General features: G+C 33.1%; 1 protein-coding gene across 1 annotated transcript; it reads right to left on the bottom strand.

The window, feature by feature from the left end:
• Positions 1-150: 150 nt before the first annotated feature.
• Positions 151-24,859, bottom strand: LOC141843922 (uncharacterized). The gene is made up of 15 exons (XM_074731941.1): positions 24,733-24,859; positions 23,727-24,382; positions 23,291-23,603; positions 22,289-22,435; positions 22,099-22,187; positions 21,927-22,019; positions 14,022-14,148; positions 13,202-13,266; positions 12,959-13,130; positions 6,572-6,766; positions 6,419-6,466; positions 6,106-6,252; positions 5,225-5,307; positions 3,531-3,587; positions 151-229 (listed from the first exon to the last, which is right to left on the bottom strand). Exons 2-15 carry the CDS (start codon positions 24,329-24,331, stop codon positions 151-153), a joined length of 2,220 nt encoding a protein of 739 aa, XP_074588042.1. The 5' UTR covers positions 24,332-24,382; positions 24,733-24,859.
• Between the last annotated feature and the right edge of the window lie 1,862 nt (positions 24,860-26,721).

Raw genomic sequence — 26,721 nt, 5'->3', positions numbered from 1 at the left:
AATTGACGACATAGACGATGGATCTAAAATGAAGTATTACCCTTCTAACTATTTGTCCTTTGTATCATCAACTTTATTATAGTTTTATATCAAGCACTAGATATTATGTCGAATATACTTTGTTCTCATAAAGCCTACGAACTCCTCCTATTAAGATAATTCGAAGTTAATGCTTAGCATCTGGTGGCCGCCGAGGTCATTGCCGGCCTCCAAATCGCACAGCGAAGGCCTGACCATCGATAAAAGTTTAGTTTGGTGATGCAAGGCAACAAGTACAATTTATGATGTTGTGTTGATAGCTAAGATATAAGGCAAGAAGTAGCATGCTGCAGTAACTGGTAGACAGCGTTAAACAGAATAATTACATTTTTCCAATTTTGCAAACACTCATCAGTAATCATTTTTATCATTTTTTTTATTAATACTATATAACTCCGTGTTAATGCTAGGATGTTCCCCGGAAGAATGGATCCATTAAACTATTGTGTTAATGCTAGGGTCCGACTGTAACGTAACGTCTCGGCAAGGACCGCTACATCTCCATGAGAACTTGGGTGTAGTGTTAAATGAGCAAAAGTTCTCACACCATAGGTTGGGTAAGAATAAAAATTATAGGAAAATAAATAGTCTAAGATTTGAAACATGGAATATAGGAACCCTTACTGGTAAAACAATGGAGGTAGTAGATACGATGATTAGGAGAAGAATTAGTATTTTGTGTGTACAAGAGACAAAATGGGTAGGCGAAAAGGCAAAGTTGATAGAGAACTCGGGTTATAAGTTGTGGTACACAGGGAAGAGTAAAACAAGAAATGGAGTTGGTGTTATTGTAGATAGTTTGTTAAAGGATGAAGTTGTAGGGGTAAATAGAAAGGGGGATAGAATTATAGCTCTTAAAATAGTAGTGGAGAAAGACACTATAAATGTAATTAGTGTATATGCACCTCAAGCAGGATTAGATGAAAATACCAAAGCAAGGTTTTGGGATGACCTAGATGAAGTATTACAAAATATTCCATCAAATGAAATGATTTTAATAGGAGGTGATCTAAATGGACATGTTGGAGTGAAAAATGAGGAATATGAGAGGGTGCATGGGGATTATGGGTTTGGAACAAGAAATGAGGAAGGTAAAACTATACTGGATTTTGCGATAGCATATGATCTTATACTAGCTAATACATTTTTTAAGAAAAGAGAAGAACACTTGATCACATTTAAAAGCGGGAATAATAAATCGCAAATTGACTTTCTTATGGTTAGGAAGAGGGATAGAAAGATTTGTAAAGATTGTAAGGTCATTCCTGGAGAAAGTTTAACTACCCAACATAGGTTAGTAGTATTGGATATACGTCTTAAGCATAATATCCATAAAAAGAAAATATCCACTACTCCTAGAATTAAGTGGTGGAAGTTGAAGGATGAGAAACAAAACATATTTAAGGAGAAGGTAGAAGGACAAGTATTAGGTGAAGTATACGGTGACCCTACTACGATATGGGATAACATGGTATCAAAGTTGAAAATAATAGCCAAGAGTATACTCGGCGAGTCAAAGGGGCATGTACCACCAAGTAAAGAATCTTGGTGGTGGAATGAGAAAGTACAGGAAAAAGTGAAGGAAAAACGAATAGCCTATAAGAAATTATATATTTGCAAGAATGAAGAAAATTTAAAAAAATATACATTAGCTAAGAAAGAGGCTAAAAAAGCAGTGAATGAAGCTAAAAATACAACTTTTGAGCAGTTATATCGAAAATTGGATACAAAAGAAGGAGAAAAAGACATTTATAAAATAGCTAAAGCGAGAGAGAGGAAGACAAAAGATATTAGCCAAGTAAGATGTATTAAAGATGAATGCAATAGGGTATTAGTAAATGATGGAGAAATAAAAGAGCGGTGGAAGAGGTATTTTCATCAACTTTTTAATGAAGGTGTAGGTGATCAACTTAACTTAGGTAATTTAAGCAGGTCAAATGAGTATAGAAATTTAAATTTTTATCGTAGAATTCAAATTTCAGAAGTAGAACAAGCTTTAAACGGAATGAAAAATGGAAAAGCCGTTGGACCAGATGATATCCCGATAGAGGTATGGAAGTGCCTAGGGAAACAAGGTATTGAATGGCTTACAAAATTATTTAACATGATATTGAAAACAAAGAAAATGCCAGATCAATGGAGAGTAAGTACTCTAATTCCCTTATATAAGAATAAGGGGGACGTACAAAATTGTGCAAATTATAGGGGCATTAAATTAATGAGTCATACCATGAAACTTTGGGAAAGAGTAATAGAAAAACGATTAAGGAAAGAGACTATGGTCACCGAAAATCAATTTGGGTTTATGCCTGGTAGGTCGACAATAGAAGCTATACATCTTCTCAGGCAACTAATTGAAAAATATCGGGGGCAAAAGCAAGATCTACATATGATATTTATTGATTTAGAAAAAGCTTATGATAGAGTCCCAAGGGAAATTATATGGAGAATTCTAGAAAAGAGGGGTGTTAGCGTAGTATATATTGACCTAATTAAGGATATGTATGAGGAAGTAACGACTAGAGTGAAGACTTCAGGCGGATTAACTGAAGCATTTCCAATAAAGATAGGGGTACATCAAGGGTCAGCTCTAAGTCCTTATCTTTTTACACTAATCATGGATGAACTTACTGGACACATTCAAGATACTGTACCATGGTGCATGTTGTTTGCAGATGATATTGTATTGGTAGATGAGACACGTGAGGGAGTAAATGCTAAATTAGAATCTTGGCGAGAAACACTAGAAGAGAAAGGTTTTAGGCTTAGTAGAGTAAAGACAGAATATATGGAATTTAAGTTTAGCAATATTGAACGTAATGAGACAAGTATTAAAATAGGAGATGATGAGTTGTCTGGAACTGAGAGTTTTAAATATTTAGGATCATTTTTGCAAGCCGATGGAGGGATTGAGAGAGATGTCTTACATAGAATACAAACAGGATGGTTGAAGTGGAGGAGAGCATCAGGTGTTTTATGTGATCGTAAAGTGCCTCTAAAACTTAAAGGAAAGTTCTATAAAACGGCAGTTAGACCTGCCATGTTATATGGCGCTGAATGTTGGGCTATGACTCGAGCACATGAGCAAAAGATGAGAGTTGCGGAGATGAGGATGTTAAGATGGATGTGTGGACATACGAAGATGGACAGAATAAGAAATGAGAGCATTAGAGAGAAAGTTGGAGTTGCATCTATTGAGGAAAAACTCCGTGAGACACGTTTAAGGTGGTACGGACATGTACTTAGACGACCGATAAATGCTCCAGTTAGGCGGTGTGAAACTATGACAAATACACATATCAAACGAGGGCGAGGTAGACCAAAAAAGACTTGGTTAGCAACAATAAAACAAGATAAAATTTATTTAAATATAAATGATGATATAATAGGAGATAGAGCTCAATGGCGTAAAAGGATCCATATAGCCGACCCCACTTAGTGGGATAAGGCTTGGTTGTTGTTGTTGTTGTTGTTGTAAATTGCTATAGAACAAAAGATACATGGCAGCAGCTGCAACCTCTTCTGGAGTCACTTTGCCATCATGATCCCTATAACAGACAAGAACAGAGGCAAAACAAAAGGAAGTTAGCCTCTTACTGAACACAGAGTTCAAGCTTGTATTTGCATATGCTAATAAGCATGAGTCAAAGATATCCTATGAAACAATATTTGATAAAGACAATCAATAAACAGGTAACTAGATTAATTTAAAAAGTTTAGTATTGAAACAAATTCATGAAAAGAAACTGATCACTTTTATTCTCATGACCATTAGGAGAATTCCTCCTTTTGCCAATATTCTTCTCATTTCTTTCAACTTCCTCTTCTAGTTCACCTTTTTCTTAATCTTTCTTCGTAATATTACTTGAGCAATTTTAGGCTACAAAAGTGTGACCCTTTAACCTCCTGGTAGGCTGGTTAGTTGCTCATTTTGCTTGTGCCATTCTATATCCTCTTGGTCGGCCAGTTTCTTACTCTATGTTTCTATATCATTTTTTCAGTATCTTTTCCACTTGAAAATTCACCATTACTCACCTGGTATGAAACTATAGTCTTTAAACTGATTGCATTTGCTTCCTTATAGACTCATATTGGCTAGATACCTATCAAAAAACTTTTGCAACTTACGCAATCATCCTTCAACAGAGCACTGCAAATTAAATTAATATCAAATAGATACATCTTGCCAACAGAGCACTGCAAATTAATATCAAATCCTGGTCTTGCCAAAAGCAAGGTAAGGCTGCGTACAATGGATCCTTTCCCCGGACCCCGCAAGGCGGGAGCCTCGTGCACCAGGCTGCCCTTTGATTAAATAGATACATCTTCTGAAATAAGGTTACCAACTGCAGCAAATTGCTTTATTCTTGTCAAAGAAAATTATCATAATGAATCCGTCTATGTGAAAAGATAACATTTCTTCCGACAAAATCTACCAATACATGTGTAAGCACATATATACACATGTGCATTATTTTAAAAAGCCCTCGCTTGAGCAAGCATATGTGCCTACCTAGATAGATTTGGAAGAGGACCGTCTAGGTCTAGGTGGATTTCACTTGTATCATTTCCAACTCATGGTTATCACTTCAGGTACACAAGGTGACCATGCCAATTTACACTAGGATAAGAAAGGTAGAGGAAATGCCTCGGTATTCATTGGGTCCCAGTTGAAGCTATCTCAGCCTCAGTGGAACCTATTTGGTTACATCTAAACATAAACAACATTTAGGTTGTTGTCCATCTCTATATTTTTGAAGTATTAGATTGCCTAACAAGTCATTAGGCCATGAAGTAAGACAAAGGTGTTTGAACCACGTAAATCACTGGTATTAGCATTGCTCCTAAGTTGTCACTCCGTGACATGACCAACTGATTGCAATAATTTCTATCCTTTATGCTATTCCTTGTGTTTAATGTTTTCCTGTGTAGTGACCCTTTAGTCATTGAACATTTAAATGACCAAAGAAAGGTAAGTACCCGAATTTCACTTGGGAAATAAAAATATATATACAGACACAATAACCAATAAAAAAGCAATTTGGTTATGCATTCATATAGGAGAGGATAACGTATGGAAGACTTCCTATGCCAAATTTCAGAAAGATTAATTAAAAAGGAGTAAACATTAAACTGAAACCATAAAATACACTATTTTATAACAGTGTAATGAAAATAATGATACCTATCTAGTATTTGCCAACGGTCACCAATTCTAGCATCCACGTCATCAATCTCCTTTTCAAGCTCTTGTAGCATAGCATCAACCTAACCATTAAAATAAAGACATAAGGTTCAACGATTAACATACTAAGAAAAAGATACGACCAAATGGGTGTCCAGGGATCCCCGGTTATACTGTCCTAATATATCTAACAATCAACAAAAAGAGCATAACTAGAAGCACAAAGATATCATTGTTAGGAACAGCCAAATTATAAAGAAAGACAACTAAATAGGTTATATCAGTACAATATCAAGGTGGACATTTTTCAGTCCATTTATCTGGCATAGCGTATCATAGAGGAGTTAGATTCAAAACAACAAGCACATTCTTGGTAAAGTAATCAATCCAATACTCCTGCAGGACAGTGGAAGACGTCATGGTAGTAATCTCTATCTGTTCTTTTCCCAAAAACTGGCCACCACCCTTTAAATGGCAGTTATACATTTCACACTTACAAGCTGAGAAAACTTACATAATTGCAGGCTAAACAATTAAGCTTGTTAAAAACCAAGGTTCAATCCAACCCAAAATGTCTAGGCATTTAATTAGGCAAGGGTCCCTTGATAATTAGGCATCCCCGATAGCCTCTACACTTGACCATGTGGAACTAAAGGGAAGAGGTGCTCCTATTACCCTTTCATATATGTCTGCCAGGATTTAGGAATCCACTTCCATGTTCAAGTGCAAGGGATCTTAGGATAAGAACACCTTAGATCCTTTTAGCTTACTAATGTGCACATCATTTTCGTAAGTATCACACAAATATTCAGACTAGCTAGGAAGAGAAAGTGAATAAAATAAGTTAACATAAAAGAAACAAGTCAATTCTTAGTTCTTACCTTATCTATTAGTCTTGATGAAACCTTGTCTGCAGCAGCTATTTCAGTTACATGATCAGTCTCCTCCCTAGCAGCTTTATAAGCTTTCTTAGCATCCTCTTCACCCTCTGTACCCTCTTTCTCCAGCATGGTATTATACAGTTCAATCTGCAGTTACAGAGTTAATTTCAGGGTTCTACCAAAAGTAAAAGTACAGCAGACATTAAAGAATTTCAACTCCAGAAGAATTCTGTATAAATTGAAAATAACAACATAACAATCACTTGTTCTCAATGTAATAGAAAATGTTCACTAAATTTATGAGAAAAAATACCTCTTTATTAACAAGGCTCAGAAAATCTTGCCGCTCCCTACTAACAGACTGCACAAGTTCATCAAATGATCTTTATGAGATTAGGAATCAAAAAGCATAGTACTCTGCTTAACTAGCAAAAAAAGGAAATATATTTTAGATCAACAGACTTACAGAAGCTGAAGCTAGAACAGCTAGTGCACGACTAATTTTACATAGTTGCTCCTGCTTTTCAAGTGATTTTGCTTTTGCTAACTCGTCTGCCTCCCTAGCAGTAGGAATAATCATCTCATTCAATGCAAAATCTTCACTGACCTCAGATTCCTTCACTTTAGCTTTCTCCTCTTTAACTTGTTTTTTCTCTTCCTCCTAAATAATTTTTAGAACAACAAGAAAGATCAGCTAAAAATCCTATTAGATTACTATTTGCAAACCAGTTAGTTAACCACACATAATCCAACAACCAACATAAATAAACATATCAATGCAACATATACTTGGAAAGGGAACAGTCATCCCAAATATCTCTTGATTTGAGCCTCAAGACATAGATGCCTCAGTGGGAGGAAAATTAATAAAAGTAGAACGGGATCTAAAATATCAAATCATGTAGACAAACAAGTACAAATTTCACCATTTCAGTTGAAGAACACCTACAGAATCAGTTGCTAATGATAGTCGATTATGCTTGGAGCAACTAAAAAGTTTGTAAGAATATACAGAAAATTCTTTGCATTCTCAATAATCATTCCAAATCAGAAATATAATTTAACAATGCAAATAGGAACGAGAATTTGTTTAAAGAAACTATTTGCATTGTATTTGATATTTCAAAAGGAAAATTCCCATTTTAATATCTTGCTCGCCCAAATGGCAGCCTTTTAATTCTGATTTTGTTCTCAATAACAAGCAAAATATATTTGCGTAATTGACTAGGGTGGTCTTTGTTATCTCAAGCAACACCCTGATCAAATGTGTACAGTTCGCAATCTATTTATAATTTGGCTTACCTTCCATGTTGATCTCAATTCAACAATATTGGCTAATAATATTCAAATTAATTAAATTATTTTTATTAAATTGACTAATAAAACTGAAGCATTTCTAGTAAAAATAGATTTATATCAATGATCAACTATTAGCCCATATTTTGTTACACTAGTTACAGATGAACTCGATACATTAAGGCATGTAACCATGATGCATGTTATTTTCAGATGACATTGTTTCGTCAATGAGACATGTGAAGGAGTAAATGTTAAACTCAAATCTCGACGAGAGATATTGAAAGTTAAAGGTTGATTTAGTAAAGACCAAATATATGAAATTTAAATTTAGTGATAGTAAATATAATAAGATAATTGTTAAGATAGGAGATGATGAATTACCTATCACCGAAAGTTTTAAGTATTTAAGTTTGTTTTTGCATAGAAGGGCTTGATAGAGATCATTTATATATCTTGTTTTATCTATAAATGATACAAGTAGGATGGTTTAAATGAAGAGTGTTAGGCGTTCTTTGTGCTCGTAAAACACCTCTAAAGTTTAAAGAGAAATTTTACAAAATGACGATTAGACCTGTTATGTTATATGGAGCTGAGTGTTGAACTATGAAGCAAGTATAAGTAGAAAATGAAAGTCACAAAGATGAGGATGTTAAGATAGATATGCAAACATACAAGGATGGATACAATAAGAAATAAGAACATTAGCAAGAATGTTCGAGTTACACTTAGTGAGAGAACACTTTGAGAAACACATTTAAGATAGTATGGATATATACTTAAACGACCAATAAATCTCTCAGTTAAGTAATGTGAGATCATGACAAACACGCACATCAATCGAGGAAAAAAAATCAAAAAGATTTGGTTAACAATTACAAAATAAGATAAAATTTATTTAAATATAGATGAGGATATAGTAGATGACCAAACCCAATGGCTTAGGAGGATCTATATAGTTGACTCAACTCAGTGGGATAAAAACTTTGTTATTGTTGTTAACTAATGATTTCTTTGATCTCCTCTTCCCTTCCCAATAATTGACTCATCACTTATTCTTCTTTATTCTACCATCTCAAGATATTTTTTTTTCTCATTTTACCAATTACTAAAGCTACACCTAAGTACTATAGGATATCCTAGTATTTTTTTTCCTTTCTCCCTCTACTCTTTATACCTAATTAATGCATTTGTTAGTTTCCTCTGAACGTACTCATACCATCTCAAGGTATTTTCTTTCATTTTATCTACCCCTAAGTGATATTAGTATATTTTTATTATTTTATCCATGGTTTGAAATCTCATATGACACCAAGCGAAACAATCAAAATACATCATTCAAATAAATTGCTAAAACTTGATATCACTCAGCTCACATTCAACACAGACAATGTCTCCTTCCTCTATTTTATCTCATTCCTTCTTCAACCTCCAATATGTCACCAGACACCATGCATCGAAATATTGACACAATACCGAATTAGTATTGTTCCAAAGAAAGACTAAAATTCCAACACAACTCGAGATTTTAAACCTTGGTTTTATCCTTTCTTTATAGCTCCAAACATCTATCTTAGCTTTTACCTCTATTGTAGTAATGGAAAATTTGATATTATTATTAGGATATGTCACACAAGCGGACATAAGCCATCTAATTGCTTGGAAAATCCTTTATCCCAAAGAGAATGGATGATTAAATATTAGTGAACCTTGAGGATATTCTTAGGAGATAGCTTAGCAGCAGGACTTTGAACACAAGCAATCTAATTGCCTAGATAAAGCCATTTGTCCCTAGGAGAACAATGGACAAAATAATAAATTAACTTAATATGATGAGGAATTTGTGTTATGCTAGAAAAATAGAGCCTATTAAAGCCAACATGAAGGTATTTGGAAGTTCATAGTTCATGAGAATATGGTAGGACAAAACCTTGGAATTTTGAATTCAAAATTAAGCACAACTTGTCTTTAAAATATCACCTCAATTCCAGAGACAATAAAATCAGCTTTTCTGATCAAATTGGAAGAAGTGACAATGTAAGAAAAGATCCATGGATTTGACTTGACAATATGTATAAACTATGAAGCCTACAATATTTAACATGAAGTCATCAGAAAGCTCAATAGTGTTTCTTATTGAGTTCCAGATAAACAGTGGTGTGATAACACTAAATTATACCTGAGGTATTTATTTTAACCTAGCATAGATTTTGTAATATTTACCCTACAAATAAGCAAATGGATCAGTACTTAAAATACCGGTGTTTCACCCATAATTACATACACATTATATGACATGTTAGGCTGCCCTTTAGCTTATGAAACTAGGGAGCATCTAGACTAATTATAAAGATAACCACCAATCCATAATGTACTTTGAAGCTAAAGGAGAAGTGCATAATATAATATATCTTATAAAAGAATTCAATGAGCAGTAAATAATCAAAGTTATCATTCTTTTTAAGTAAATTTAACTTCATTAATCTCTTATCACAATTTACTTTTCAATTTTCTGTCAAATGATTTTCATTTTTTTTTGTGCTTCCTCTTTTATACTCCTATAAGTTTTCCATCTTAAGTACGCATGCACGCAACCCATAATCACCCGACACACACACACACAGACACACACACACACACACACACACACACACACACATATATATATATAGGATGAACAACCGTCAATCCACTTAGTAAAGATGCATTGCATATATATTGTGAACATCCATATATATAGAAGGTGAACGACCAACAATCCAAAACCCAATGAGAAATGTATCTTATGTGAATTGGTTAAAACCTACAAACGCACTAAAGGACCCAAGGATCCTTTTTTTAGCATAGAGCCAAGGCTCTAAAATAAGTAATTCATTTGTTTTAAAATTCAATAAGTAGTCACACAACTCCTTCAAAGTGTGGAGACAAATCTCTATAGTATAAATAATTTATTATTTTCTTAGTTCAACAGAAGTAGTCACAAAGCACGAAGCAAAAGTTTTATGGTATAAGCAATGCATTCATTATTTTATTAAATTAATATAAATAATCACACAACTTTTTCGAAGTGTGAAGCCAAAGCTTCACAGTATAAGTAATTTATTTGTTTATTTTATTGGTTTGATAATATAGTCATACATTTTTTTATTCACCTCAAGATAGTTATGTTCTCTTAAAGTACTAGCATTGGTTTTTATTGCCTTTATATGGTATCTCTATTAATCATTTTATCATCAATAAAGGTCTAAGAAGCAACAAAAAGAACAAGATCAAATAAGGACAAGAAAGTGAAAGCGCATACCAAGCAACAAAAGTAGAAACAATGATAAAAACAATTTCTCTTTTCAAAAAAGTTCATAATTATATCATCTACTTTTATAAATTAATTATGAACAAGGTAAATGTAATGAAACAAATAGTAAACACCCACCTCGAATGAAGAAATCACCACAACATGCAATTAACTCAACACCTCGAAACTCCACTAGCCACTAGATATGCAAGATGTGAATGAGAACACCAATTAAGACTATATTAAGAGTTAATTATTAGACATTACTCACTAGTTGATGTGTTAAGTTTGCACTTGTCCATGCATCACAATTACTAATTAAAGTTACTTTGGTCTATCGAAACACCTCCATATCCATATAAGAAAAAAGAATAATAATAACAAAATGTCTTCACTCATGTTACTCATTTGTCATTGACAATTTAAGTATTAACTATGATTGGCAATCATTATTGCAATTAACAAGTACCTTTGCTTTTATAATCTATTTATTCAAAATAAATTATTGGAGAAAAAATAGAGATGATAGAAAAATCAAACATTCTTAGAAAGAGAGTAACTAACTTCTAATTTCATGTCTTCTTTTTTTATCTCTTTTCGTCTTTCAAATAACAATAACAATTAAATCGACTCTACTATTTAAAATTGGCTATATAGATCTCATATAGCAACTAGTATTTGGATCTAATATCTGAGCCACTTTATGTGTGTTAAGTCGTTATTTTCTTTTATCTCACTCTACTCCCATTCACATTTCAACGTTAGTTAATCCAAATAAAACAACCTCTAACCATGGCCGCATTAACTAGGAAAATATATTATCCAACACTTGGAAATTAAGTGATATTTGTGTATAATCCTGCCACATTCTTTGTGTGTGTGTGTGTATATATAAGGTCAGAATGAAGATTATATAAAATTATTTATGAATGCAACACACATTGAAACACGATCATCAAAGAACCAAATAAGGAATCCGCATGGGACGAAACATTATGCAAAGAAAACCAAGTGAGATTTGTTATGATCTATTAATCTCCCATGATGGATATAAGAGCAGTACAAGTGGTGGTGATGCATCCATGAGACCAAGAAAGAGGAAGGGAGAGGTGCAAATCAAATGGATTCTGGTGGCTGCAACACGACTGGTAGTGAGTAGCATCAGTGCGATCAACGGCAGCATGGCTAGCCACCAAGTGGCGACGATGGTACGTGTGTTGGCCGATATGTGATGATGGTGTCACATGTGTTCGGCAAAGTAGCAAGAAAGGGAGGGAGGGTAGAGAGTTCACGAGAGAAGTAGAGGTTACAAGTGAGGTTTCAGCACTAAATTAGGTGAATTAAGAATACAACTTAACAGACTCACAATATCATAAAGTGATTTAAATCTTGTCTGGACTCAAACTTGGCTTGAGTCAGAGTCAAATTGGATACATTGGCATTGGTCCAAATTAGATGAGAAAGTGATTTAAATATTGTTTGGACTCGACTAGGCTTGAATCAAAGTCAAATTAGATAAGTTAGGGTAGGACCAAATTAGATGAGAAAGTGATTTAAATTTTGCTTAGACTCGATTAAGCTCGAATTAGAGTCAAATTGGATAACTTAGGGCTAAACCAAATTAGATAATTTGGGTCTAGTTCAATTGCATTCTTGGTTCACCTGGTCTAGGGTTTCTGAGGTATTTATATATTTGAGTTGAATTACTTATCCCATGTATATAAACTTTGACTCCGCACTCTAAAAAGGTCCATGACTGTGTGAGATAAGAGATTAATGACGTTAAATTGCCAGAAAATAATAACTTTGATTATTTATTGCTTGTTGGATTCTTTTATGAGATATATCATGCACGTCTCACTTATACCATTTCACATGTTATGTTCACGTTCTAGAATCTTTATCCTCCATTGGTACTAGTAGAGTTTCTTCAAAGTTCTGTATTTAGTTAATTTAGTTAGCTATTTTATTATGACATTATTGTAGCCTACTTTATGCCGATTCAGCAAACAGATTGAGAAAGGTTAAAAATACAAATTATCTAACAAGAAAGGTGCTCTTTAGCTTCAGTATGAAACTAGCTGGATAATGAAACCAGGGAATATATGGACAATTCAATCAAGATCAATGCAATTGAGATCTAGTCTGCTCATTTTGCTCAAATTTGTAAACAAGAGTTGCTGGATGATCGATTACAATGCCTTTCTTGAAAAACATATTATTAAGTAATTGGAATGACAAAGAAAAGCCAAGAAAGGCTTGTACCTTGATAAGTTCTTCCTGCATTTCAAGGAACTCCAACTTTCTCCTCCTCTCAGAAACAGAATCTTCAGATGGCAACCCAGTACCAACTGTATCAACAACCTCATCTGGTAGAGATGAAAGGGTGGCTACGACAGCTTCTTCAGGTTTCAACTTTCCAGAAACAGTAAATGCTCTGACAAATTTTATCCAATAAGAAAGATATGAAAAGCACAGCAACGAAAACGGATGCCTGAAGCATATTACCTTGATAGAATCAATAGAGAAGATGGAACAGCATGATTCAGTGACAAGTCCAACCAATCACGAAGCTGAAAACAAATGTTACCATAATAAGAAAAGGCTTAGTGATTCTTCTGGCTAACAACCATACATCACAAAATAAATCACGAAAAGAAAGACAAATTCTTCTCACAGACCTAGTTTCATAAAACCAGAAAAAAAATCGAATAATCAAAAAACAACAATGAAATGATGTTTTTTATGTTAGATTTAACCTATGCCTTTTGTGTTAGATTTACCCTATTAAAAGAAAACAAAATAGGTGTATCTGGGCAAAGATTAGCCAAATAATATTATAATAGAAGAATAGCAGAAATTTGTTGATGAAATTGAATATAGACTTTTTATATGAAACAAATTAGTAGAAGATAAATATTCTAGTTTCACTGTTTCATCTATGATGAGTTAAGAAGAGGAGGCATTGATGAAAGAAGATCATTTTAAATTATTGATAAAGATGAATAGGGCATCTCTATAGAAAGCTTGGTAAAGATGCCATGAAGTAGAAGTTAATAAAGATAATCATACACAATGTATTTTTAATTTCAAGCTATTTGGTAGAAAAATAAACAGAAGCAAAAAAACTATCAACAAGATATATTGTAATCAATTTAGATTCTACTTAATAGAACTATTGAGCATGGTACATTATCAACTTTGAGCCCTCAATCCTCAAGCATCTTTTCCCTCTTAGCTTCTTGTTGATTTTGATTATTCTACCTCCATAAACTGCCATATGGTGTTCAAATTCCACAGAAAAAAAGAAAGTTCAAAGGAGAAAAACCTGTTGACGCATTTCAAGTGTTGAAAGCAACCCAAGATGACCCCGTTCCCTGCAAGCTTGTCTGAGTTCTTCTTCTGAAAGGGATTCCACACCCTCAGCTTGAATCAGATTATCATCTTCCTTAATCCTTGAGTAAAACAGGGCCATATCATCAAGACCAACAAAAACTACCTAATAAGCTAGATTTCACTCAACATGTATATCAAAAACAAAAGAGTGAAAAGTTAAGTGATTGTATCTTAATCCAATTTTCTTTTCCAAATATTCAAAGAAGACACTTATATCCACATACACAAAAAAAAATTGAAATAGGCAAGCTAGGAAGTTAGCTCAAGCACAGTGTAGAAGCTTCATGAAATGAGAAAAAGAAAAGAAAAAAAAGGAGTAGAAACTAAGTAATGGCCTGCTTAAAAGATAGAACACAATCACTAATCCAAAATGCTTATACTCAAGTCAATAGTAATCTACTCATCCAAGTGTATAACCTCTTCTTTAGCTCACAACTACTCGTGGATGTAAACTAAGGTGTCATAATCTTTCTTGAAATCTCTATCAAGACCTAGAGTCCGACTCATAGCTCATACCATCTCTATTCAGCTGATAGTGATTTTCCATCACACAGGCAAGCCTTCTAGATACATCCCTATGGTAAGGGTTAGGTCTATTAAAATATCAACCATAATGACCTTCCTAACTGACCCATCAACTTATTTAGCTGAACCAATAGCTTAGAAGGATCAAACCAACTTAGTAATAGTTTATTTCTATAAATACCCTTCATTTTCTCATAATTCCGCATGCAGGAGTAAACAAAACATGTCAAAAATTTTGTTCAAGAAATGAACTACAACAACTACCAAATAACTTGGTATAAATACATGTATTTCAAGTTACTAACTCAGCAAAAAAAAAGGTTTATATGGGGACAAAGAATCATAAAGATCTTTTATTTTAGTTTTTTATGCCAAAGGAACTTTTTCACATAAAATGCTAAAAAAAATAACAACAACAACCAAACCTTATCTCACTAGGTAGGGTCAGCTATATGGATCCTTCTATGTCATTGGGCTCTATCCCCTACTATATCATCATATATACTTAAATAAATTTTATCTTGTTTTATTGTTACTAACTAAGTCTTTTTTGGTTATCCTCTTCCTCGTTTGATGTGCGTATTTGTTATAATTTCACATCGTCTAACTGGAACATTTATTGGTCATCTAAGTATATGTCTATATCATCTTAAACGTGTCTCTCGAAATTTTCTCTTAATAGATGCAACTCCGACTTTCTCTCTAATGCTCTCATTTCTTATTCTGTCCATCCTCATATATCCACACATCCATCTTAACATCCTCATCTCTACAACTTTCATCTTTTGCTCATGTGCTTGAGTTATAGTCCAACATTCAACGTCATATAACATAGCAGGTAATCGTCGTTTTATAAAACTTCCCTTTAAATTTTAAAAATATCTTATGATCACATAAAACACCCGATGCTCTCCTTCATTTCAATCATCCTGCTTGTATTCCATGTAAAACATCTCTCTCAATAGCTCTATCGTCTTGCAAAAATGATCTTAAATACTTAAAACTCTCAATTCCAGATAACTCATCATCTCCTATCTTAATAATTGCCTCATTACGTTTAATATTGCTAAACTTAAATTCCATATATTCTATCTTTATTCTACTAAATCTAAAACCTTTCACTTCCAAAGTTTCCCGTCAAAATTCGAGTTTAACATTTAGTCCTTCACGTGTCTCATTTATCAAAATAATATTATCCACAAACAACGTACACCACGATACTATGTCTTAGATGCGTTCAGTAAGTTCGTCCATGATTAATGTAAAAAGATAAACTTAGAGTTGATCCTTGATATAATCCTATATTTATGGGAAACACTTCGTTAATTCGCCTAAAGTCTTTATTTTTATCATTACATCGTCAAATATATCTTTAATTAGTTCAATATATGTTACATTAACACCTCTCTTTTCTAGAATACTCCATATAATTTCTCTTGAGACTTTATCATAAACTTTTTCTAAGTCAATGAATACTGTTTTTGCTCCTGATACTTTTCAATTAGTTGTCTAAAAAGATGTATAGCATCTATTGTTAACCTTCCAAACATAAACCAAAATTGATTTTCGATCATCATAGTCTCCTTAATATTTTTTCTATTACTCTTTCCCAAAATTTCATGGTATGACATTAATTTAATACCCTTATAGTTTGCACAATTTTGTATGTCCCCCTTATTCTTATATAAGAGTACTAGAGTACTTATCCTCTATTGATCAGACATTTTTTTCATTTTCAATATCATGTTAAATAATTTTGTAAGTCATTTAATACCTTATTTCCCTAGGCACTTCCATATCTCTATCAGAATATCATCTGGTCCAACAGCTTTTCCATTTTGCACCTCAATTAAAGCTTATTCTACATCTAAAGTTGAAATTCTACGATAAAAATTTAAATTTCTATACTCACTCATGTTTATCTTCTTCACCTTCATTTTGTGTTAGTGCTTCTAACTCTTTAGTTAGTTTGTATACCGTTGAGAAATTTTTTGAATGATTTTTTTCTTTAAGGATTTCTTCTCCTTCTTCAATGATTTCTTCTCCATTAATTGTAATTATATCAAATACGGATTTCAAAAATTTTGCATTATTTTCTGAATTTCTTTTTATTTCTTCCAATAAAGAAGATTTTTTTCAAATGAGAATTGGGTATGTACTCAAAAGATAATTTCATTGGCCCTGCTCTAAATAATTCGCCTTTTGTCGGATTATTACCAATGTAATCATAAAATGCTAATTTTTTCAAGAATTTTAGACCAAGCATCCGATAAACTTAGATTTTCGTCTAGTCCAACGCTAACTCCTCGATATATTTCTTGTTGAAAGTATCCTTAATCCCATTGATAACGAGTGGGACCAAATAATTTGATTGGAGTTGTTGCTAAACCATGCCATAGTTCCAACAACAACGAAAGCTGCAAAAAAATAGCATTAATACCACTGGAAAGTACAGTTTCAATATTGCCCATACGCAATCCTTTGTACAGACGTTGAGGCAGATGAACACTAAGATGGAATAAGCCTGCTAATATGCCCAATGTACCCGCTGCAATATGATAAGAGGCAATTCCTTGGGAACAAAAGGATCAAAGCCTTCCACACCCCATGTAGGACTTAGAGGTTGTACTTTTCTGATTAGTCCATAAGGATCGAACGCCCATATTCCAGGACCATATGAACCTGTTACATGAAATGCGCTAAAACCAAAGCAAGCCAACCCTGAGAGAAATATATGGATTCCAAAGATCTTAGGCAAATCCATTTAAATTACCTAAGTTAAGTTGGTCACATAAACCTTCATTAGAAAGTTAATGAAAATACCTCTTCCACCGCTCTTTTATTTCTCCTTACCAGTATCCTATTGCATTCATCTTTAATACATCTTATTTGGATAAGATCTTTAGTCTTCCTCGCTCTCACTTTAGCTATTCTATAAATTTCTCTTTCCCCTTCTTTTGTATCCAATTTTCGATATAACCGTTTAAAAGTTTCATTCTTAGCTCCATTCACTACTTTCTTAGCCTCTTTTTTGGCTCTTGTATGTTTTTTTAAAATTTTTCTCGTTCTTACAAATATATAATTCTTTATAGGTTGTTTGTTTTTCTTTCACTTTCTCTTGTACTTTCTTATTCCACCATCAAGATTCTTTATTTGGTAGTGCATGCCCCTTTAACTCACTGAGTACACTCTTGGCTACTATTTTCAACTTTGATACCATCTTATACCGTGTCGTATTAGAGTCGCCATATATTTCACATGATATTTGTACTCCTACCTTCTCTTAAATATATTTTGCTTCCCATCCTTTAACTTCCACCACTTAATTCTAGAAGTTGTGTATAATTTTCTTCTATTGATACTATGCTTGAGGCGTACATCCAACATTACTAACCAATGTTGGGTAGTTAAACTTTCTCCAGGAATGACCTTGCAATCTTTGCAAATCTTTCTATTCCTCTTCCTAATAATAAGAAAGTCAATTTGTGATTTATTATTCTCACTTTTGAATATGACTAAATGTTCTTTTTTCTTAAAAAATATATTAGCTAGTATAAGGTCATATGCTATCAGAAAAATCCAATATAATTTTCCCTTTTTCATTTCTTGTTCTGAATCCGTAACCCCCATGCACCCTCTTATATTCCTCATTTTTCACTCCGATATGCCGATTTAAATCACCTTCTATTAAGATCATTTCATTTGATGAAATATTTTATAATATTTTATCTCGGTTGTCCAAAATCTTAATTTGATATCTTCATCTAATCCTGCTTAAGATGCATATAAGTTCATAATTTCTTTCTCTACTACTAGCTTGAGAGTTATAATTCTATCCTCCCTTCTAACTACTCCTACAACTTCATCCTTTAACGAATTATCTATGACAATACCCACTCCATTTCTTATTTTACTCTTTCTTGTGTACCATAATTTAAAACTCGAGTTCTCTATCATCTTTGCCTTCTCGCTTACCCATTTTGTGTCTTGTACACACAAAATACTAATTCTTCTCCTAATCATCATATCTACTACCTCCATTGTTTTACCAATGAGAGTTCCTATATTCCATGTGTCAAATCTTAGACCATTAATTTTCTATAATATTTGCTCTTATCTAACTTATGGTGAGAGAACTTTTGTTTATTTAATACTACACTCAAGTTCTTATGGAGATGTAACGGTCTTTGCTAATACATTACAGTCAGACCCTACAACGCGAACTCTTGCATATTTATCACTACACTCGAGTTCTGGAAATGTAACGATCATTGTCGAAACGTTACAATCAGACCCTGCAACGCGTTCCTTCCGGGGAACAACCTAACATTAGCACAATAGTTTAATGGATTCATTTATTAAACATTTATCTTAGTTTGATGCTGGCTAGCAACCTAAAGTAACCCTCCTCCTTTATCCAGGCTTGGGACCAACCATGAGGGGTTATTCATCATGGGCGGAGTTATAAAATGCTACAAAAATATATAAAAAATAAATATTACAATTAAAACTTAAGAAATTCAAATTATAAAGAAAAAGGTGTACAATATATATGTAAGAAAATGATAGGCCTTGATCCTTAAATTTTCTAAATAGTGTGACACACTACTGTTTTGTTGTATTCCAAAGAGTTATGGTTTTCTAACAACAGTTAGTAAAATAATTGAGAAAACGATTGGATGAAAATTCAAATGCAACATAGAAACAAAAATGTAGCGGCTCTATTCTAGAAATGAGCAAGAAAAATATCAACTAACTTAGTATTCATATTTGTGTTTCAAGTGACAATACAACAACAACCAAGCTTTCTCCCACTAAGTGGAGTCGGCTACATAGATCCTTCTACACCATTGGACTCAATCCTCTACCATATCATCATCTATATTTAAACAAATTTTATCTCATTTTATTGTTGCTAATTAAATCTTTTTTAATCTTCCTCTTCCACGTTTGATTTACATATTTGTTCGCATCGCCTAACTAAAATATTTATTAATCGTCTAATCACATGTTCGTATCATCTTAAACGTGTCTCTCGGAGTTTTCCCTCAATAAGTGCAATTACGACTTCCTCTCTGATATTCTCATTTCTTATATTGTCTATCCTCGTATGTCCGCACATCTACCTTAACATCCTCATCTCTACAAATCTCATCTTCTTCTCATGTGTTTGAGTCTTCAAGTGATAATATTAAAGAAAATTATGGAAACAAAAGACAATATAGCACATAACTTAATTACGAATTGATTTGAATTGAGCTTAGTTTAGAACTAAAATTTCATTTATACTTTGATTGAACTCGTTTAGTATTGAACTGTAGTATTGGGCATTTTGATGGTGTTTTGTTGTAACTAAGTGTTGGATTTGTTAATTGTGGACTTCAATTTGTGAGGTACTTGGTGGTTTTGTTATTTGTTCTAGCTTATAGATCCTTAAGACAATAAAACATAATAGAAATTTTCAGATTTGTAGTATTCTTAATGGCAATTAACACATCATCATAACCAAACCATGTTTCCCACCTACTTTGGGTCAGCTATATAAATCTTAACCCTCCATCCCATTGAGTTCTATGCAAGCAATAAGATAGATATAACATAAATAAGCATATGAGGATATCTTTCTAATAGATGGAAATATTAATAGATAGAAATAGTAAATCGAAGCATCTATTCTATGACAGATTTCAGCTTACCCTCCTTTTTTGTACATTTATTAGGCCTAGTATTTCCAGCAATCATTTCTTAATTTCTTTATGTCCAAAACAATAAGATTGTCTAGAGACAATGGGAACAAATCTTATGAATCGAATTCAACACTGTATAATATAGATCTTTATTTCATGTAATATGGTATAATATGCGGCTTTTGCCAGCACAAGTGAAAGAAGTTACATGCAGAATGCATGTATATGTGGATATAGCCCTCCTTTGTCTTGTCTGTTGCAAATTTTTCTCATTATATGATAATTATCATAATTTCTTAAATCTCTTTATATAGAAATAGATAGACTATATAAGACGTCTCTTATATCAATATCATCAAAGGGATATTAAATGAATGAAATTGGGATGTGGGTGGAATATAATGAATAGAGCTGTTTTAAGGTTCCCTATGAAATAAGGAATGGAATGGAGCTACTATGAAGTTCCAATAGTTATGAAGGAAGCTTCAAATTTGTATTGTTCACGGGTTGAGAACAGGAGTTGCACTCTATAAGGTTGAATCTTCTATTGTTCCTCAATAGCTTAGTGGTAGAACGATCAACTATTAAGTAACCCATTGTAGGTTTGGATTCTACTTGGGAGATTTGACTCAATTTTAATCAAAGAATTTTGACTAGCATTTTCTCTTTTCCCTCTATCCTTTACACCATCCACTTTAATAAATTCACGTTTCTAAGTTCTAACTATAAAATGCATTAATTATCATTGAACATATCCATACCATTTCTCACTCTATTTCCGAATTATTGTTTATGGAAGCTATACTTTTTTTTAATATTACTATTTTTATTTTATTTATCCAAGTATCGCTTTATGTTAACTTTTCCTACATGTTTCCTAACACTTCTTCACTCTGATCCATAACGTATAACAAATCATACCACATGCTTATATAATGTTCTTTAAGTGCATGGGGGCACACCAATCACACAAGATTTCCAAAACTCCTCTCCTCTTCCACTATCAATTCTTTATCCTATTTTGAGTGGGCATTGGTATAGAAGATTGATAAGTTGCTTGAGATTCGTATGAGTTGCTTAGGAGGGTATCATAAATAACTGATGGTTATGATTTTAACATGAAAAGTAACTTAATCAACATAATAAGCATAACAAAGAAACATACGAGAAACTGAACATCATCAATAACAACACTAGGAATTACTAAGAGAAATTAAGACTGTTTAATTCAAGCAAGCCATTTTACTTGATAATAAAAAAAATATCATCAGATCATCAATAAACCATAGATACAGGGTTGGCTCTTTGAAAGGGTAATGTGCAGGAAAGCATTTTCTGAAACTAAAATAATCAAAAACTACATGATCACACAAATTACTTGCAATGGAAAGACTGTCTACCAGTTATTACTAATGCTAATATTACAATTATGCATGGCATTTATGTGTGGGAATGCTGAAGGTCAATCACTAATTAGCTATTAGCATGAAACACAAGTAGTTTTTTCCTCATTGTTAGATTATAATCAACTAATTAAATACATAGGCATCATTAATAAGGCTATGAAAAACTATAAATGAAATAAAGTAGATATTTTCTTCATTACAAATGTAGCATAAACTTACTCCTGCAATTTCCTCCTAAGCATAAATCGCAAGTAATTGTCAGTTCCAAATGGCGGTATCCCCATATACTTGCACATATTTATTAATCTTGGTCTGCAAGCAGTAGATGTGTAAGATTTTATCTAACATCAATAGACAATTTTAAATCAGAATTGCATTAGAGTAAGACAACCTGCTGATATTGTCCAATGTCAGCTCATCATTAAACAATTTTGCAAAGCTCAAGATTTCATCATTAGAAACAGGAGCACCAGTCCTGACCTTATTGTCAATAACCATCATTTATGTTACAACTATTGACAATTTGTAGGAAGAGAAGACAAAACCATATGGTTTCAAATTTCAGTGAAAACCTAAGATACCTTGCTCAAAAATTCATCCAAGTCCTCTGCAGTCTGCTTAGTTTCTCCACTGTGAGATACTTGGACTTCCTTTGCCATCTCCCGAACCGTGTCCTGCAAAAACTTTGCATACTCTATTCTTGCTTTAAGTTTCCTCTTCAGTGCCTCCTATATAATACAGGAGAAAAAAATCATAAATGAGACATCATGAAACAAGATCTTATAAAAAGTGGTGAAAATTATCATTTCCAAAGTTTTCATTTTTGAATAGTTTTGAGTAATCTTTTTCTTTTTCTTTTTAACGAAAATCAAGCATTTTATCCATAGTACATAAATTTTAATATACGAAAAGAGCATAAGGTTGGTGATTTTTTCTATTTTCTTTTTAATTTTTAAATTATTCTTTTTTAAAAAAAAACAAAAACTAAAAATAGATTACGGAATAAAGTTCTAAGAATCAAACACACTAAGATACTAATATTTGACCAAAATATCTCAAGGAAAAGGAGTCAAAAAATCTAAAAGCATGAAGCTATAGGATTTGGGTTCTAGATATTCCAACTACAGATGCTGCACAGATCATTGAACCTGACCTGCAGCAAGAAAAAAAATTGATTTTTAAATAGCCTGTTGAACTGGGACAGGCCTCTATTGCTTTCGTACAAAAGAATTGTGTTGGTTTGGATATGTTAGGCAAGATGTCTCATCTCTGGAAAAATGTAGGTTTCTTCCTGTCACCATCAGTCATGAACCACTGCCAGTGAACTTGGCCTCCAAACCACCACTTATCACCAGTTGTTTGATGAAAAAGATTTATAGTCATCCATATATAAAAAGATGTGAAAAATATTTTCCTATAGGCAATTTTAAACAAACATGGGTCAAGGCGAAATGACCAAGTTATGATCACACACATATTTGCTAACTGGGTATATCTTGAAGACGAGAAGTTTTAGTTTCAAGTCAAATCATGCTCACATGAAGAAACAAATAACTAATATTCGTCATGCAATGCAACAATACCTGCTCCTTCATCTTGTCCTGGAATGTAGATGGCAGCATGTTTGGAAATAGTTTGAGGAACACTGGCAATAAAAACTCCATGAATGGAACAATGATGAAGACTGCAAATGGAACCAGTCTAAATATATCAGCTGTGGTCCGTGTCAACTGTTTTCTTTCTCTTCTTGTCAAACTCTTTCCAGCAGCCAATTTTAACAACATTCTCGAAGAGATCCTCATATCGGCCCATAACAATTTCAGACCTAGCCAATAATGCTGCATGGTTGATACAAATTCATCTTTCCAGTGGTGCAATTTAACAGTCCAGTCCACTCTTACATCCAAATAGACGGTGCAAGAAAGTTATGTCAGCAAAATTTGCTCAATATCGGTAAAATGAAGCACAAAAAATCAAACCAGAGAATTGGTTTTTAAGAATCAGCTAATAAACTAATACCTGCTCATGGAAGCTACTGCTCTCAAAGCAGGACCAATTCCCAAAACCTTTGCCCAAAACTGTTGTATGAGTGATTGAGATGCTTTATGAGAATCTTGAATATGTTTGGCTTTTGCTTTAGCTTTTGCCGAGCTCAAACCTTCAACAGCCTGATCGCATTCCTCAGGTGATGTATCCTTTAATCGTTTTTGGCCCTGGTCTTCATAAGCCTCATCATTCGTTTCAGGTGGACGGACTTTAGCTGTAGATGCTGTGTGGATGGATTGTGCCAAACCTCTGGCTGCAAAGGGTAGTACAAACTCTCGCCTTACATTTCCAAATCTAGGTCTAGAAAATCTATCATATGGAAGCTGAAAAAGCCTTTGATCATGAATGCACATAAACTCCTCTTTAGAGTTTAGAATCTCAGGCAACTTCCTCCATGTGATCTCATCTTCATTTGGGCTCCGTTCAGCAACATTGGTTGCAACTTTTGTGTCAGCGTCACAAACATGCTCACCATGCCCAAAGCTCGACAAACTGTAACAAGAACGTACAGGCACGCTCAAGTGATTGGAGAAACATTTCTTTCTACTGGTGATTGCAAGAGACACCATTCTCGACATCCTTTTTCCTTCCCGAAGCCAAAAGGTATGGTCATATATCCCAGGGAACCCCTGAATCGATTATTGAATCATTAACGAACACAACAAGGAAAATCCAATATCATAAACACAAACCAAATATAATATCGATCCCACAAATTGACACTTTTACTTATTTTCCCCAAAAAATCCTTGTTTAAACAAAAGGAAAAAATTTTGAAAGGCGACATATGAAAATGAATGGAATTTCAAAACTACATAGCGGCTGGAAGCCAAAATCCTGGGATGACAAGCACGCACTTCCTTAAACAGCCTAATCGACGATCAATTCGATATATTCACTACGAGTTGAAAAAAGAAAATTATAGCTGATCGCCATGAACACAAATCCAAAACACAGAGAACCGAAGAGACTAACGCACCGCAGAAGCTAGAGAACCAGCTCACGGCGCTACTTGATCCGTACGATGCAAGATCAAACACCGTGAGAACAAAATTGCCAAGAAGGGGTTTAGGGTTTTGACGGTCGTAAGGGACGATAGAGGCGACGAAAAGAGAAAGACGATTGGACGGTGGCGGCGTGAACGGTTTGAATATTTATAGACAGATGCGTGAAAGTGGTACTGTGCGCGACGGTTTTTTTTTCTAACACTGCTTATTCATTTTATCCAATTAATTTTAAATTAATCAATTTAATTTTAAAAAATTTTAAATTTTGTATGAACTATCCAAATAAATTGAGAAGTACTGATTCATCAAGATAATTTTTTTAATCTATTATTCATTGAGGAAAAAATTATTATAGTCTCAAATTCAAATTTTTAAAATTTATCAAAAAACCTTAACCATTGCATCTTGTCTGGAGACACTTTAAATATTGAACAGAAATCATTCTAGTATAGTGACTAAATAGCTAGGAATGATCGATTAGAAATACCCTTTATAATTTTAGAATTATTAATTCGCACTTTAAGTTTTAATTTCCTTATACAAACCCCGCATAATAATTGACATGCCCTACTCTCATAATGATCAATCGTAAGCTCCTGGGGCCTGGGGTAATGGTGAGATAGTTAGATCCGTCAACGACAGACCATACATCTGAGTTCGAAACTCAATTGCGACTAATTTACGGGGATTTCCCCTCAAATATATAATAAATCCAAGAATGCTGATTATTAGACTAAGTCGTCATCTTCATTTCTCAATTTATTCTGATGATTAATAAAAAAAATTTATAGATTGAACCGATCATTTTAGGATTAATCGATCCAAATAGTTGGATACTTAATGTTATTGTCAACTAAAAAAATGATACTCTTAGAAGATTAGACGATAGAATAAAGAAGCCAATCAGCCAAGACAATGAATTGCACACCATGACGAAGTGCACACAATGATTAACTCAATTCTATTTTTATATAGGTTTATTGATTTTATATCTTTTTCTCCCTCTTCACAATGAATTGGATAAAATAGCTTCTTAATATGAATTACCAGATTTTTAGGGCCATTTTAAAATTAACAAATTTTCTATTTTTTATTTTTTAAAAAATGAAATAACTATAATGGTCAAAATAATTTTAACTTTTAAAAAAATTAAAATTTTATTCAAATTATTATTATTTTGTTGTAAAAGAAGTAGTAAAAAAAACCAAGATAGAAAAATATAAGCAATGCAAACGATATGTTTAATTTTCTTCTGTATATTTTCTCAATATACATTTATATATATATATATATAAAGCTTGATAAAAGACCTTGAAAAATAAAAATTATGATGAATTAAAAGTTTCCACATAATAATATAATAAAAAATAATAAAGTGCAAATTGAGAAATAAAAGACTACTAGTAATGGACGGTCACTATAAATATCTACTTAATATTTTATAACACTTTCCTTTGAATGTCTAGTGAAATATATCCGGTTAAAACCTTACTAAAAACAAAAGCAATTCGAAAAAAATCCTAGAAAAAAATAAAATATTTATATAAGGTAAAAATCAAAAGAACATCTCTTAATCATCATTTTTATTAAAAAAATTCGAGAGTGCACTCATGGCAATTAAGATCGCCAAAGGAGAGGAGATAAATAGTGCATCTGCAAATAAAGCGACTAACTTCTCATATTATGGTCTTAGCAAGGATACACATTAACAGATAAAAATAGTTAAACACATAAGCACACAAACATACGAAGATGAATACAAGGATTTACTTAATTCCTAACTCTCAAATTGCTATGTCTAAGGCTTATGCACATGATATTTATTATTTTTTTCTCTTCAATAAAATATCCGAGGTGGAGAAACCTCTTAGGACAACAAGTGGTAACAATACAATAGAGAACAAGAGGTTTAATAAAGAATTTGAGTACGATGTATCTCCGTCGAGCTGTTAGTCTCTTTT

The sequence above is a fragment of the Curcuma longa genome, chromosome 13, assembly GCF_044706935.1.
Source record: "Curcuma longa cultivar G26 ecotype Majalengka, Jawa Barat chromosome 13, ITB_CL_G26_1.1, whole genome shotgun sequence".
Taxonomy (NCBI): Eukaryota; Viridiplantae; Streptophyta; class Magnoliopsida; order Zingiberales; family Zingiberaceae; genus Curcuma; species Curcuma longa.
This window is presented reverse-complemented; position numbering and strand designations above follow the sequence as displayed.

What these genes read in the sequence shown, in the direction of transcription:
- LOC141843922 (XM_074731941.1), bottom strand. Translation starts at nt 24,331, where the DNA reads ATGTCGAGAATGGTGTCTCTTGCAATCACCAGTAGAAAGAAATGTTTC. An exon ending in GCAGTAGCTTCCATGAGCAG is followed by an intron (nt 23,604 to 23,726) that starts GTATTAGTTTAT and finishes TTTGGATGTAAG; the next exon opens with AGTGGACTGGACTGTTAAAT. An exon ending in CGTTGGCAAATACTAGATAG is followed by an intron (nt 3,588 to 5,224) that starts GTATCATTATTT and finishes TGTCTGTTATAG; the next exon opens with GGATCATGATGGCAAAGTGA.